The sequence below is a fragment of the Hevea brasiliensis genome, chromosome 18, assembly GCF_030052815.1.
Source record: "Hevea brasiliensis isolate MT/VB/25A 57/8 chromosome 18, ASM3005281v1, whole genome shotgun sequence".
Taxonomy (NCBI): domain Eukaryota; kingdom Viridiplantae; phylum Streptophyta; class Magnoliopsida; order Malpighiales; family Euphorbiaceae; genus Hevea; species Hevea brasiliensis.
Genome location: NC_079510.1, coordinates 49,959,970 through 49,976,353, shown reverse-complemented (window position 1 = coordinate 49,976,353; position 16,384 = coordinate 49,959,970). Strand labels below are relative to the sequence as shown.

Genomic DNA, 16,384 nt, shown 5'->3' with positions numbered 1-16,384 from the left:
GCCAAAAACACAAAACTTCTCTCTCACAAAATGGAAATATAAAAGTTTCATTAATGTGAAAATGCTTATTTTTTCAAAGATAGATAAATTAAATTTCCTCTGCCCATTTTTATCTATTATAAATAATTGGATGAATTTGTTTTTCATTTTTTATTTTATTTAAAAATTTATATAAATATCTATTATAGTATTTAATAAAAATAAAGGATAAAATTAAAAAAAATTATTTTTTAAATGCAATAAATAATTTTAAATTAAAAAAAATCCAAACACATGAACGGAGAGCGCTAATCAAGTAATTAAAATTCTTATCTTGTATATATATAGCCGTTACTTCATTTTCTGAAAAGCCAGCTCCACATTAGGAAAACGATGGCTGATAATTTGAAATAACATTTGTCTTTTTCAAAATATTTAATTAATTTTTCATTAATAACATTAATTATCGCCTCATTTAAAAATAGAATGTTTTGTGATTCCTTCTCTTTATCCGTTCTTAATTTGCATGTATCAAACTATCCCTGTCATTAAGTTAATAATTAAATAATTTTTAATATTAATTTTCTATAATTAATTCACTAATTTAATAATTAATTATTTTAATTTTAATTAAAACTCGATCTTATTGTTGGATTGTGGACACAACGTCTGACCTGAGGCATGGTAAATCTTCTGTCCATATTAGAAAGTACAACTCATGCGAATGTGTCCAACTCTCTTACATAATGTGCTCAAAGTAAACCTTTCACATATGTAACTTGTGACATCTACCCAAGAACAATTACTACATGACAACCTCAACCTCCCAAGTGATTAAGTAAAATGAGTTTTCATATATATATATATATATGTCTTCAAATAGAAGGAAAACATGGATGAATATATGATGGGATGATTAGAGAAGGATAAAGAACTAGATGGTGGTTGGGCTTGATTTTATCATAATTTAATTTAATACTTGATACAGTTGGTGTCTCAATAATTAGTTCTTGCTAAATTTTTCACCTATTTACTCCATCATTATTAAATTAATATTTTAAATAAAATGTTGCTCATTGCGTGAAGACCACGTTTTGATAGAGAGATTTCTGTACATAAATGATCATTAGAGTTCAATGGAAATCAATTTTGAATGAAAAATGACTCGAATCAATGCAAATTTTTTAATTTAATTAATTTGGTTTAGTCATAATTATAACAAAATTGACTAAATGTTAACATTAAATTTTGTTTATAATTTTTAATTTTTTTCTGTGTAGTAATAATAACTGATACATTGATTTTTAAAAAACTTTCTTTTGCTAAATGATAATTATATCTTTACTAAAAAAAAAAAAGAGAGATGATTTTAACAATATGGAGCCGCACCTTCAAACCCATTTCGGCATGGGAACCGGGAAGGGAGCTGAAAGAATACAATTACGAGAAGGCCCAGTGGGCCTATCTGGGTAAAACTATATACCTGGTAAATGTCATATTGGGCTTGCGAGAGCCCAAGACAAGACTTGCAATTTGCAACAGCTAACCAAACTCTATTATTATTATTATTATTATTATTATTATTATTATTATTATTATTGTTATTTTCTATTGTTCAAGAGTCAAAATCACATCACACACTGTTTTTTTTCTACCCATGTTCTTCACATGTTGTGTTCATTCATTGCCTTGACAAAAGAAATGCTTTTATAAAAGCTCTTAATCCTCAAGTCGCCTCTCTTTGAATCTGCTCCCAAAATTGATACCTGCATCCAACCACATGAAACCCACAAAATCATAGAAACAAATCACCATATGAATTTCCTTTCTGAAAAGTTCTGGATTTGTCATTTCAAGAACAAAACCCACAAAAACATATTTACACCCATCCTAAAGGTTGGAGAGGGAAAGAAGCCCACACTCTAGGCGAGAGAAAGAGTTCCTCTGCTCTGAAGGGCAAGAAAACCGATTAGAGAAGAAACTTCAGCTTATCCAAAGAAAACGCAAGAACGTATAAAGCTCGAAAGAGTTTCTCTCTGTCACTCTACAACAACTTCAGTCCGCGTTCTATATATAAATTTAGTTCTCCTCAACATTGTATTCCTTTGCTAATAATGGTGCTCCCTCTACCCTCTAATTATTAGAGATGGCCCTTAAAACTATTACTATAAATAATGCACATGATGAGGCCCTAAAGCAACTGTTTTGTTGATAGATATTGTCTCTCATATTTGATCAGGGGCAGCACATTGAATTCAATTTTTATGGAATTTTAATGGCATCAACATCATTTTAAGATTTAAAATATTTTAGTAAGGTGTGAGATTATTATAAACTTAAGCTTATTTTAAAATATTTTAATTTAACAATTATTATATGTATTTTCATATAAAGAGGAGCGTATATTAAACGCATCATTCCATTGACGAGCCTTTACTTTAATGACAGGAAAAGTAAGATACTTGGTTTTCATTAAACATATCGTTTGGTTAATGTTTCAAGATTTTCCCATCTACTCTAGTGGAACCCACCCACGTTTCAGATGTCTAACTTGCTCCCTTTTGGGTCCCTTGATCATGGAATCACAAGAAACTATTGGCAATCCTCACCGTTGGATCACTCTTGCTAACCACCACCACTCAAGGTCTTGATATGAATCATAGCCTTTCCAATGTGGTGGCGGTTGTAAAAGAACAAAACCACACAAGACAGAAAAGAGAAGAACCGCCGCTCGTTAAAAAAAAAATTCACAGAAAAATGGTAAGACAGATCACGAGACGATCATCAAACGACCTAATTAAAAGAAAAAAAAAAATAAAAAAATAAAAATTATTACTATATTCAGGTCTTATGAATTAAGAAAATATATAAGATTAATATATTTAATAAATAAATTATATTATAAATTTTATATATTAAATTTATGGTAAATTGATTTTAAATAATAAAAGTTTATAAAGAAAAAGTTGAAGGAGATTGAGATTGGTCATCTGTCCGGTTTGATCACATTTCGAGTTGAAATTGGTGATTTAAACTTGGAAAGGGAAATAAATTAAAATTGGTGATTAGTAATTGAGGGAGAGAATGAATCGGAGCCAGATTGATTATGGGCAGTTCTAATCGATTTTCATTTAAGATTCAATATTGATTTTGGTCTAATTCAATAGTATTTTTATTTTTAAACAATTTGATTTAATTTAGTTCATTTAGCATTTTCCCACATTCATCACGTCTTTTTTTTTTTTTTTATGTAGTGTGAATTAGAATCGATTTTTTTATAGGCTGAATTGTTGATTTTGATCTAATTTTAATTTAGAGTTGAAAAGGGAATTGAAATCCATCTATGATTGATTCAAAGCTCTTGAACCATCTGTCAGGACTGATTTCGGATTTGACGTGGGCAGTTATTAGTACGGTTCAGTGCCTGAACCGGCCCTGGCCGGGTTTAGCTGAGCTTTAATATAGAAAGAAAAGAAAAGAAAAGGGCTTCCTTTGGGTGACTCTCTGCGTTTAACTGTTGAGGGACCTCACAATAAATACACATACAATGCATTGATTCCTTTGCAAGTCACAGATTCACGCCATTAAACAAATCCCAACCTATTCTTGAGCTTCTTATCCCTGTACCGGTAATGTGAGAAAAAAGGCGACTTTTTGTCTTGATTCTCCAATGGGTTGTTGTGTAAGCACCCATGGAACTTCAACAAAGCACCAGAATTTCCAAGCGGTATCTGAATCTTTGAAGCCCAATTCAACTTGTGAAAGTAGAGCTCCACCCCCTTCTATTGAAGAAGAAACAGTTAAGGAGGTCCTCTCTGAAACTCCCAAACTCAAGCCGCCACCATCAGCAGTACCCCAACTTCTACAACCGATCAAGAATCCACAACTGGAACTCCATCACCAAGAAACTAACAGCAAGAAAATCCACATTAACCCACCATTTCCTGATGAGAAGATCAAACCAAATGGTCACAAGAATGATGAGTTCATTTTCAAAGAAAAAGAAATCTCTGAACAGGAAGTATCAGAAGTCTGCAGCTTGAGCTTCAGCGAGACTGTGTCAACTACGACCTTCAACAATGACAAAAGGGATGAAGATGACGATGATGGCGAGGAAGTGAAGCAAAGAGTAAAGAAATCTCCGGTAGCAAAATTGACTCTAGGAAACAAGGCAGTTTCAGGCGATTTTGGCCCCAGGCGAGACAGGGTTCTGGGAAAGTCACCCAACCGTAGAATCGAGCAGTCACCGGACAAAATAAACAATGCCGGTCGTGGAGGTGGAGGTTCAGTGAGGTTGGTTCAAAGCAGGGAGTCCGGTACTTATCAGGCGGGAAGACAAGGGTTGAAGCCCGACGCAAATAGGAGAGACCCAGGTGAGATCTCCGGGAGGAGGTTTGGGTCTCCGGCCAACAATAGATCTATAATGGGTCATAGCCCGTCGACAAGGAGGACGAACGGGTCTCCGAGTCGGGCAAGAACTGATCTGACCCAGAGCAGTGGCGGTGGCGGTGGCGGTGTTATGGAGTGTAAGTGGCCATGCACTTCAGATACTAGTGGAACTTCAACAACTGAGTCCCTTGAAAACCCACTTGTTTCCCTTGAATGTTTCATCTTTCTATGAAGAGGCACAAAATTCTCGCCGGAATTACTCCTCCGGTGGGTTTGTTGGTGCATTTTGTGAAACATTATATTTTTGAGATTTATTTTTCTTATGTGAATATTAGTTGGGGTAAATTTCGAAATGAAAACTAAGGAGATATTATTGCGTTATTATTGTATAAAATTAATTTTAATATATATAATTAAAATAATAAATATAAAATGTTAATATAAATATTCAATTTAATAACTATTATATTTACTTTTATATAATATGAATTTATAAATTATAAAAAAATACATTTTTGGATGTAAATGGCTTTTTTTTTTTTTTAAAAGAAAGGGGAATGCCTTTACAGAACCACTTTAATTTTGAAGTGTAATTTGCATTTTTAGTATTGGAAATTGGTGGATTAAAGTAACGGTTTTAAATGCATACAAACACTTGGTGCATTAGAAAGACAAATTTTATCAAATCATATGATAGAATTTGAGTTTTAGCTAATACCAAATAAACCAAGTAGAAATTATTTGAAAGTGCTTAAAGGGATTCACAGTTAATGGGACTTTTCATCCATATATAATGCAATTGTGCTTCATTTACTGGTATTGCTGAAGCCTTTTTGGTTGTGGATGCAAAGCAGCAAGGGATAGCATTCTTATTAAGCTAATAGTTTCGGTACTCTCTCTGAGTGTGTATTTTGTAATAGAGGAGTAGAGTCTCATCTTCTTTTACAATTTCTAAAGCAAAAAAAGGACAGGGCTATGATGAATGTGTTGGGCTGTGGAGGAGCAAGTGGAATTGAAATTTGGGGTGGGAAGGAGGGAAACATCTTCTTCATAGCCGTTGAGGATTGGACAAATCTAGTAGCAGTGGTCCTAATTTTAAAATTAAGCTTATGGTGGTGTTTGTTGTTGGCTTTTTACCTGGAAAGCATAATGCCCAATATATATAAATATATATATATATTCATTAATTTTGATTGGTTCTCTTGAACTCCTTCATGCACACACCCAGTAACCTCGCCAATCCAATTCTTTCATTAAAAAGAATGATCCCAGGCTCAAACAACCCAAAAGAAAACTCCAGAAGGATCACCGGCAAAGTGGCACTGCCCAACCCAATCCCAGCCAAGGGCCCAAAAAGACTGATAGGAGGACAATGGCGAAACAAAGGCCCTTAAACTACTCCCCATAACATTATATAGTTGCATTCCTCAATTTTCTTACAAGTACACTAATCCAATGTGATGGGAAAAACAATCCATCTTCTGGGATCCAAATCCAACCCTATCTAGAATTTTTTTTTTTTGAACATGGAAATAGATGCAAATATGAAGAAAGATGGATCTGAGTGAAAGCCTTGCCCACAGTTTGAAAATAGCTCATCTCTGCCAAAGCCCATCCAGCCCATCCAAAACTAACATACTCTATTGAATGAGAAGTAAAAAACAGAAACCTCTTTTCCACAAGTACGTAGTTGTGATAATTGTTTTGTATCACAACACCCACTTTCGAATGTTTAGTTTTCTCCACTCGAGCTTGGGCTTGAACTTGAGTTTGCTTTTGAGATGGGATTTGAAAATGAATTCATGTGAAGTTGGTGAGGATAACAAATTCGATCAGGTGGACAAGGCACTGGTGCTGGATGTGCTATAAATGTAGGAATATTATCTCCAGGCATCAAGACTGAAACTCCATTGGCATATACGGTCATCTGAACAAATTAAACACAAGATCAAGGTTTTAAACAAATTGAACTAAGAATGTGAAAAAAGCATACCAAGTGATGAGATAGATAGGTTAAACAGCAACATAGCAGTCCCAAAAAGATAATGAAATTGATTGCCAATTGATCTCATAAAGACATTCACATTACACAGGAAATGCAATTTGAAGGACTACAGTCCAATCAATTTTATAAATCCAAATGAACAGTATCAATAATCAATGTCAAGAACAAAAATCTACCTGTTCTTTAGCAAACACTATCAATAAAAGGACATTATCTGTTTGGGGCAGGGGGGAAAGTAAAAAAGAATTCCACTGATAATAATGCTTCATCTGTCACTATCAATGCATAATTCCCAAACCTACAATGTTGACCAATTCATAAACAAATTAGTTGATCATGCAATGCCATTAATTACATTAAGTTTAGTATCCTTCTAATACGACATTGAACAAACAAGACTTAGGATCATCTCATGAATATGTATGGTTTACTTGGGGATATACAACCGTGAAAAGAAAAACAAATTAATGACAAGGAAAAACATCAAGAAAAAAAAAAGTAATGTTCACAATCTGATCACATGTTAGTGTTTTTGATAGTGAACTCTCTTATATTATCCTTTTCATTTCTGATATGAGGTAATAACATAGTCCCAACAGCTGACATGTGCACTTAGTCCCAACAGCTAACATGTGCACTTGACTTCAGCCTATTTTTATATGATGGTTGACTATAATTTGTAGATGCTTGGAGACAAATTAGCATTTTCTTAACAATGTTATACAATATAATAATATCACCAAGGGATGCAAATTTATGACTTTCATGTTCCATCCACTTGACAGCTGGATTTTGCGACCAAGTGACTAAAGACTAAATATGGGGCAGACTAACAGGTAAAGCATTTCAATAACAATCTCAAACTCTTATTATCAATTAGCTAGCTAATGTGTCCATGTAGAAAACAGTATAAGCTCTAAATTAGTATGTTCTTTTGTGATCTAAGAACACCTTTGTAAACAAGCTTCATGCTACGGTTGCACCTTTTCCTATGCTTTTTTTGGACTTCTCCAAATTTCCATCGGGCATGGTTTGTGGCCAAATATCACATCAAGTCAAAGATCAAGATGTTACATATTGATGTGGAGCCAATGTGTCCAAAGAAAGTAAGCCCCCAAGCAAGAATAACTGTTAACTTCTAACCCTGGACCCCCTTGAAATGCAATGTCTCCCCAACTGATAATCTGAAAACACTTCAGAGAGCATCCTGTCTAAGTTGATAAGGAATAGATATGGGTCCTTAACAATCATATCATTATAGGGTAAAATGATTCAGACCTGACACACATGGATATTCTTATACAAGCTATTGGAGTGAACCTCAATGAGGGTTTTAAATTGGAGAAGGTGTAACAGAATCAGATTGAATAAGTCGGAAGCAAACTGAATTGGCTGCTGATTCTTTTTCTTTTTTTTTGTTCTTTTGAACTTTTAGCATGCAGGGTTTTAAATAACAAAATCGAAAACAGTGCGAGGGAATCAGTTGAGTCCGTCTGAAATAGCTGATATTTAAAACCATGACCTCAATACCATAATTTTCTTTAAGTTAGTAGTTTCACAGTGGAAAGAGGTGAGACTACTTTGTACTTGTAGTCCACGACCCACATAACTGCATAAGAGTTAGCCTTCAAGTTGGACGATAAGGTTACTCAAAAATAAAATGTAGACCACAGATGTGATGCATCATGCAGGGCCCCTTAATAGGATACTCTAAAATAAAACATCAAGACTAAGCTCAGATAGGTTATATCTCCCATCATAACAGCAAATAACCACAGTATTTAAAGCCAGTTGGAGTGATGGGCACACAGGTAGATTTGATAATAAGATGATAAACTAAGGCCTGTCCGCAGAGAGACCGGTCTCCGACCAAGGGCACTGGCCAATGGCCATGCGGGGCAACATAAAAAGATTGGTACTATTTGAGCATAATGACCACCCAACACGTATCGATATAATACAAGTGGGTCTAAACAACAAGAAGCACATCTACTCTTGTGAGCCTTTGGCGTGGGACCAACCATTCATTCAATAGGTAACCTAAATTCTTGAATGGGCCATTACCCAACAATCATAATTAGGAGACAAGACAGTTCCAAAATGATGAAATTTTGGCTAAAGAAAGTGAATGCAGAGGAGAAAACTAAGTTTAATCAGCTTCAATTTTGGGATTGCTACAAAAATGCATGCACACAATGCTTGTAGGGGAGTTTTTATTTTGAGCCTTTGAATTATCTATGAAACTTTTAATAGTAAAAATATGTATAGATAGCAAGCTCCTTGTCTCATGGATATTTAAAAATGGTAAAATAAAACTGCAAATAATACAAACATTTTACAGTAGTTATTCAAGCTCATTCAAAATTGCATGATCAGGATGTAGACTAAACAGGCAAATGTAACTGAAAAATCTCTGCTGTATATGGAGATTTCATATTTGGAAAATGCTCGCAAAGCTAATAAAAGAGGGAAAATAGGAAAAGCAGAGAGGTAAAATTCAGAGAAGCAGGAAGAAGAACAAAAGGAATGCGTTAATGTGCCTAGATGCTTAGTTAGTTACCGGAAAACTTTGAGGGAACATAAATTCAACTCTGAAAAGCATAATTATGATTTAAGCAAACACTAAAACCATAAATTGGAAAAAAGAGACCATGAGGCAGCAGCAAGACTTTATGTCAGATGAGCAATCATCATTATTTGCAACAATAAAAAAAAAACCAACCAAACTATCCAAGCCAGAGACAAAACAGGAAAGAAACAAAGAAAGAAAGAAGCAATATTTTCCCCAAAACTAAAAACCTTTATGTTTGCCCCTTTCAAGAGCTACAGAAAACTAGACATTACAGAAAATAGATAAGAAGAAATTCATAAAAATGTAATTATATAGAAAATATGAGAAAAAGGGACTCACTTTTGGTGATGGGTGGCCAAGTTTCGCATTGAAACCCGTCTGGGACTCAAGGTCACCGTGGATTCTACCAGAGGTGGGTCTGAGAAATCTTTCGAAAATGGCCATAACCAAGAACATTGAGATGAGAATGGCAGTGGCTACAAACCCAAAAGACACTGCATTGACAGAATTATCAAAGTGTCTCCAATGGTCGTCTATTGGAACATTTAATAATGGAGCTCCAATTGGTGGCCAGGCATTATAGCCACCATGTTGTTCAACCATTTTGGGAGTAAAATCTTAGCTCATAAGAACCTCCATTCCATTATAATTACACTGTTCATGGGAGACAGAGAAAGAGAGAGAGATTTATGGACTGTTATGAAAAGGTAAGGGCGACCCTTAAGGCTTTTTACAGCAAAATCAAAGCTTGAAAGAGCCCCAAAAACCTTTGTTTATTTGATGGTCTCGAAAAGGATAAATCAAGACAAAGAGGATGCAAGTGGGCTATCTGCACAGGGAGGTGACTAGGGTCTAGAGATAGAGAGAGAAAGCTTAGGAATTTGGATAGCTCTGCTTTAACATAGACCAATGAAGAAGGAAATAGTGGTTTTAGCAGTTGAATTTGACTTTTTTAATTGGCTTCTTAGTTTATTCACTCAAACCTCTTCATATTTGTATTGTATTTTCATTGGGTTGGACTTTTCTTCCTTGTGTAAATTAGCTTATTTATTTTACATTTGATTTATTTTACATTTAGCTCTGGAATTTCAAAATGAATTTTTTCTAAAAATAATAAATAAAAATCAAATTTTTAAAAACAATTTGAGAAAATGGGTGTGATGATAAGAGTATTCCTATAGTTTTATTTAGGCAACTATGGTTATGTTTTAACCAACTTATTACCAAATATTTTTTTTATTATTATAGATATATCAATTCAATATTCAATAGAACATAATTAATTTTATTACCAAACACTATTAGCCAGAAATTATATGATTTGGTCCTCTTTTGCCATATTTTCTTTTTTGGTATCAAAATGATTGAAGTGAACAACAGTGTTATAGTCAATTATTTAGAACTTTATTATCTAAATAGGAGTTGAACCAACACCAACAGCTTTTATGAAACTACTATATGACCAAATTAACCTTCAATTGGTAGAAAAAAAAATAATATAAGTGATGGGTTAGAGATTAAGTTTTTAAAAAATTAAATGTAAAATTAATATATGTTTATCATATTATTACATAAAAATAATTAATATATTAATTAGATATTATAAAATTTTGGCTAAATAAATCTAAACATTTATCTTAATAGTTGATTATATCCAAAATTTTTAATTTTAAATTAATTAATCATTATTTTTAAAATTAAAAAATCAATCTAAAATTTTGACTTTTTATACCTGAATGCCATGTGGTATATCATATCATATTTTCTAAATTTTTTTATTTGATTTATCTTAATCAAATCAAACAAATTTTAACATTAATATTCTTACATATAGTTATAATAATTATTTAATTTTTAGTCTATAAATATAAAAAATAGACATTAATTAAATATACTTATTTTACCAAATTGACTAAAAAAATATCTATTGCTCATTTTATTATTCTCAATCAACGTCTTTATGGGTAGCACAAGTGATCATAATTTTATTATTCTCAATCAACATCTTTATTCTATATATATATAAAACACAAGTGATCATAATTTTTTTATGGGTAGCACTTGGGTGCCACTGGTGGACATGTAACATGCAACGATTAAAAGATGTGACCTTTCTATCTATCTTGCTTCTCTAAACAATCCAGTCCCAAATTATAGCTTCTGTGTTTTCCTTTCAAAAAAATATTTCTTAAAAAAAAAAAAAGCAATATAATTATAACAAGCTATTTAAATAAATTATTAGAAAAAATAAATGGACCCATTTCTTTAAAATGCTTTTTAAATTATTTTAAAGCTATTTTAAAATAATATTAAAAAAAAAAAACTTTTAACCTCTGAAATTTAATATCAGAGCTTAAATCATTTCTGAAATCTTGAAGGAGCCTCAAATTTCAAAATTGTAATATAATGAGATGTCAATCTCCAGATAAAATGTTGCATTGACATTTCCTGGCTCAAACTCTCAATCTCAGGACCTTAGTTTACCATTGATAATTAGCTACTATAATATTGGAAATCTATATTTCAAGTTCAACAATTAAAATTTGAAATCATGATTATTAAATAATAAGTAAAATGTGGGGTATTTCTGAAATTAAAATTTGGGATATGGGCAAAGTAAATAATAAAATTATTGGCAATTCAATATAATACTGGAAATATTAATATTAGTTATGATTTGGGTGTATCTACATTATTGACTTATGTGAATATTATTGTTTAATATTGATTAGTCTTATAAGTAAAACCCATAAAAACAAATTGGGAATTAAAAGGGAAGAAGAACAACCAACAAGAAACAACCTGAGGCCCATGAAATTAAGGAAGAGCAAACAGACAAAATATCTGGTAAATTTCCAACAACACCATAACCTCTCAGGCATAACAGTAACCCAAATTTGGACTAATTTTATCCTACATATTATATAATTTCTCTCCAAATGGAGGTTCAAGCCCCAACCCCACCCACATGTGCCATGTCGGTTTATGTATCCATGTCTTCCCAACCCATCAACTCTCATGGTCCCCCGCTCTGCCCTTTTATAGCACATGTCCCCCTACCACGTGGCACTATCATTTTAAAAAAAAAAAAAATCGAAATTGTAAGTTAATTTGATTTGAATTTACAAAATTTCTTTAATCTTAATTTTAATTTTAATTTTAAGCAACTTGGAACTTGTTTAGTATTATTGTCAGATTTGTAAAAATACCTATCTAAATATATTAATTAAAAATATTTTAAAATAAATTTAATAAATTTTAATTGTAAAAATATTAAAATAATTAAATAAATTTTTTAAATTATATTTTTAAATAAAATAATAATAATTTTTTGAAAAGTAATTTTAAATCTCAAATTTCGATGTCAATTTTAATATATTACTTCTCAAGGAAAATGAAGAACAGAACCGACATATTAGCGAACCCATGTCGGGTTTTCAAGGTCCTAACCAAACACGTGTACATGAAAATTCTTGAGATTGTCCCCTAGATCAACGCTTCAGATGAAATCTCAAATTCTGTAAAATCTGGGCCGTTGGTCTTGGGTTATTGTCAAAGTGAACAGAGTCAAACATATGAAAGCGCAGAGTATCCCATGCGTGGGGGAACTGTATGGATCGCACGTGCGGTGTAAGAAGGGAGAAGAAAACAAGTGTTGTGTCAGGTATGCAGCTTTGTGGGGTCAAACTCAAATGGGAATGGGTCACTTTCTCTACTTTTTATGGTGGTAATTGTGGGTATTGGGAGCCAAATCCTTGACCCGAGCACCTTCAATTTGGATTTGCAGGCCTATACTTACCCTATCTACTCCACTCAATTGACCCAAATACAAAACATCTTCACCATTCCCTTTTGGGCTTTCTCCTTCTTCTACCATACCCAAAACGACATGGAAATTTGTCCTCCTCCTATTCCCCCCCTGCATTTTCTCGCCGTTTCCTCATATCCAAACACAGTGGAGATCGCAATTGTTTTCGATCCCGCTCCAAAGATCTTCCGATCCCAAATCTCTAAAATTCGCCCAATAATTATATATTATAATTAAAAAAAATTATTTTTATGTATTTTAATATTTAAATATTATAATTTTAAAAAAAATTATGTTATTAAGATTACATTTAAAATTAATTATTTTATTCTTGAGTTATATAAATTATTTATTATTTTATTTTTTAAATTAATTTATTATGTATTTTTTTTATTTTCATAATCATATTATAAAGTTTTATTTTGATAAAATTTTTAATTAATTATATTTTTATTTAAAGTGTTGATAAATAAATAATTTATTATTTTTATTTTTTTTAAATTAATTGACATAGTCATACATCAATAAAATAATAAATAAAGTAGGGAAAAAAAATTATGCTATGACAATTTTTGAAATACCATTGTTAAAATTTTTAGATGAGAAATGTTTTTAAAGTTATTTATAAGAAATATTTATAAAATATATGTTTAAATTTTATGAATAATTTTTTAGTGTATATATATTAAAAAAACAGTTAAACATTTTTCTAAATTTAACTAAAAATTCACCATAAAAAATTATTATTTTTTAGAGATATATAATCAATATGATAAATATAATTTTATATTGAAATTGTAACCTTAAAAATTTTTAAAATTTTTAAAGGACATATTAAAAAGAATTTTAGATAATCATTGTCTTTTTTATAAGATAAAATTTTAGTAATTGAAATTTGAAAACATGCAAATAACAAATTGATATTTAATATTATAAGAAAATTTTTATATAAAAATATAAAAACAAATTAAAAAATGGAAGCTTTGTCATATGACAATTTTGTAAGCCTCCTTATTAGCATAGGTGGCACACTATAGTGAAGCTTTTTAGATAATTATTATCTTTTTTATAAGATAAGATTTTAGTGATTGAAATTTGAAAATATTTAAATAAGAGGTTGATATTTGATATCATAAGATAACTTTTATATATAAAATATATTAAAAAAAATTGACAAAGAGGTAATTTTTTAAGTTTCCTTATAGGTAGCACATTATGTTAATATTATTTTGGAAGTTCAATTTTAATATATATATATATATATATATATATATATATATATATATATATATATATATATTTATATTATTTAATGATAAATAAAAAGAAAAAAGAAAATTGGAAATCCCTTATACCTCACATTCCATCAGAGAAGTTATCGCCTCTAACACTGACCTTCTGCTGGATAGGAATGGAGAAACGATTGTTGCCCTCGATTCATCCTATTGTCATCCTAACACACAACATTATTAATTCCATTTATTCTAAATCAAAAAGGGAAGCGGAGAACAAACAGAAGGGACTAAGACTTGGGTATGGTGGGGGGTGGTAGCTTCTGAAATTTGGAGGTAAAATTTAGGTTTCCCTGTTGATCATTGATGAAATAATTGAAGGGTACATTTTGGTGTTTTATTGTGCTATGCGCTTTCATCTTTCTAGAGAATTCAAAGCTAGCTAGAGAGGAACCAGATTATAAAAACTTGATTAAAATAATAAATCAATCACTTTGACTTCACCCACAAACCTATAGCACTATGCTTATGTTGTTTTTTTTTCACATGAAAGGGAAAGGCATTGTAAGCATTCTGAAAAAGCAAGAAAAAAAGAAGAAGGGAGCAAATCCAAATGAGACACACAAAGATCACAAAGTATCTCTACAGAATCTCACATATGCTCTCATTAAGCCAACACAAGTTTGGCTCCTAGGTATTAGGTTTCCTTTATACTCGTGTTAGCTTCTGGGATCTCATATCTTCTTTATCATCTTTCAGCATTTCATTTTCATTACTAATGTTCAAGGCATGTGACCATATCATCAATGAACTTGTATCACCATTATTTTATTTTTCTATGCAAACAGTAACAATAATAAAAAAATAAACATGTGAATAAAGCAAGCTTGCCTCCCTACTCCCTGGTCCCTTGATGGCTTTGATCATGTGAAGGGAAACAGCCTGCGTGACATTCCAGCAGACCTTTGGAAGTGTTGGGTTTCTATGATGCAAAAGCCCAAATTATTCAACTATCCTTTGGAGGCCCATTTTCTAACCCATGTTTTTACAGCTGAGCTAATCTGAAAATGGGTCCACAAGTTCCATAGCAGAAGTGGAGCACTTTGGAAGATAAGAGAGGTGAGAACAGGCTGTGTTGCACAGGTGGTGACCAGGTGGGGTGGGGCGGTGAGGGAGTGAGACAAAAGGGTAATTAATGGGAATATAGAAAGGCAAAGTGGCTTTGAAAATGAAGACAAAAAGAGGGAGAAGCTATATAAACCAGAAGATAATCAATAGAACCTCCCTCTTTGTCTTGTGTTTGTGAACAAAGCAGTTAGATGCTAAAAGAGAAGTCTGATTTGATTGATCACTGTGGATTTATCGGTCCCCATTTTTCCAACTTGGAACTTGCTTGTTGTTGTTCATTCAGCTTCTTCTTATCCCAATTTACTTTACCAGAAACGCAAAGCATACTTATTGCACTGTTTTTTATGCTGCATTTCATTTTCAATGCCACAGGTTTCAATTTTTTTGCCCTTTTAATCCATAAACTTAATGTCACTTTACAGAAACATAAAGTAAATAAGAAGTAGTAGATACTAATTTGTAGGGTGGTGAAGGGATTGGTTTCAAATTGATTGGTGATTTTAGTTTTCAGTTTAGGAGGATCCAAATTAGATTATAGGATTTTTATAAATTTGATTTTGATTAAATATAACGATTATTTTTTTTATTTTAAAAAAATTGTTTTTAACTCAATGCAATTTTAATTAATTTTCAATTTTGAATTGAATCATTCTCATTTTATTTCTCCAATTGAACTGTAATTAGTTCTACAAATATGTGACATATTCATTAGCACAATTTTTCTCTTAAAAGAAATGCAAGAATCAAGAAGCTTATAAGGTTGGAAATGGATTTTTGGAGGAATTGAAATGTAATATTATTGAAATTGAATTTCACAAAAAGGTAGAATTTTGAGTTAGCAGAATCTAATTGGAATGATTTAGTCTGACAAAAAAAATCCCAGATTTAAGACGCTAAGGATTTTGGTATAGTCCACCTAAAAGCAAAACTGATTGGGATTAGCCTAGAGGTTAGTGGAGATCAAAATGGAGTTAGTGCCACTGGATAGACATGCTTCCCCTAGCAGGTAGAAGGCTTAATTAAAAATTGGGGGAGAAAACCTAAATTCTTTATGAAGTGCCCTAGGATACGAACACAAGATCACCGTACCACTCCGACTACAACAACTATCTGATAGTGACAGGACCTTAGAGTGAGAGAGAGGCTCTCTGCCCACTGTAACCTCTTTTTTATTGTCTTTCTTTCTCTTCTTCTCTCTCAACCTTTTCTTGTATTAGATGATGGAATTTGAGCCTTCCAATGTCTTGCTAAATAAAGCTCATGGCTGTGGA

General features: G+C 31.9%; 2 protein-coding genes across 2 annotated transcripts; one reads left to right on the top strand and one right to left on the bottom strand.

Annotated features, from left to right (window-relative positions):
* The first annotated feature begins 3,471 nt into the window (after nucleotides 1-3,471).
* On the top strand, nucleotides 3,472-4,749 carry LOC110670779 (uncharacterized). Its single transcript, XM_021832954.2, has one exon. It carries the CDS (start codon nucleotides 3,650-3,652, stop codon nucleotides 4,598-4,600), a length of 951 nt encoding a protein of 316 aa, XP_021688646.2. The 5' UTR covers nucleotides 3,472-3,649; the 3' UTR covers nucleotides 4,601-4,749.
* A 1,015-nt stretch (nucleotides 4,750-5,764) lies between these two features.
* Nucleotides 5,765-9,839, bottom strand: LOC110670785 (uncharacterized protein At5g65660). The gene is made up of 2 exons (XM_021832963.2): nucleotides 9,285-9,839; nucleotides 5,765-6,295 (listed from the first exon to the last, which is right to left on the bottom strand). Exons 1-2 carry the CDS (start codon nucleotides 9,546-9,548, stop codon nucleotides 6,101-6,103), a joined length of 459 nt encoding a protein of 152 aa, XP_021688655.1. The 5' UTR covers nucleotides 9,549-9,839; the 3' UTR covers nucleotides 5,765-6,100.
* Nucleotides 9,840-16,384: the final 6,545 nt, after the last annotated feature.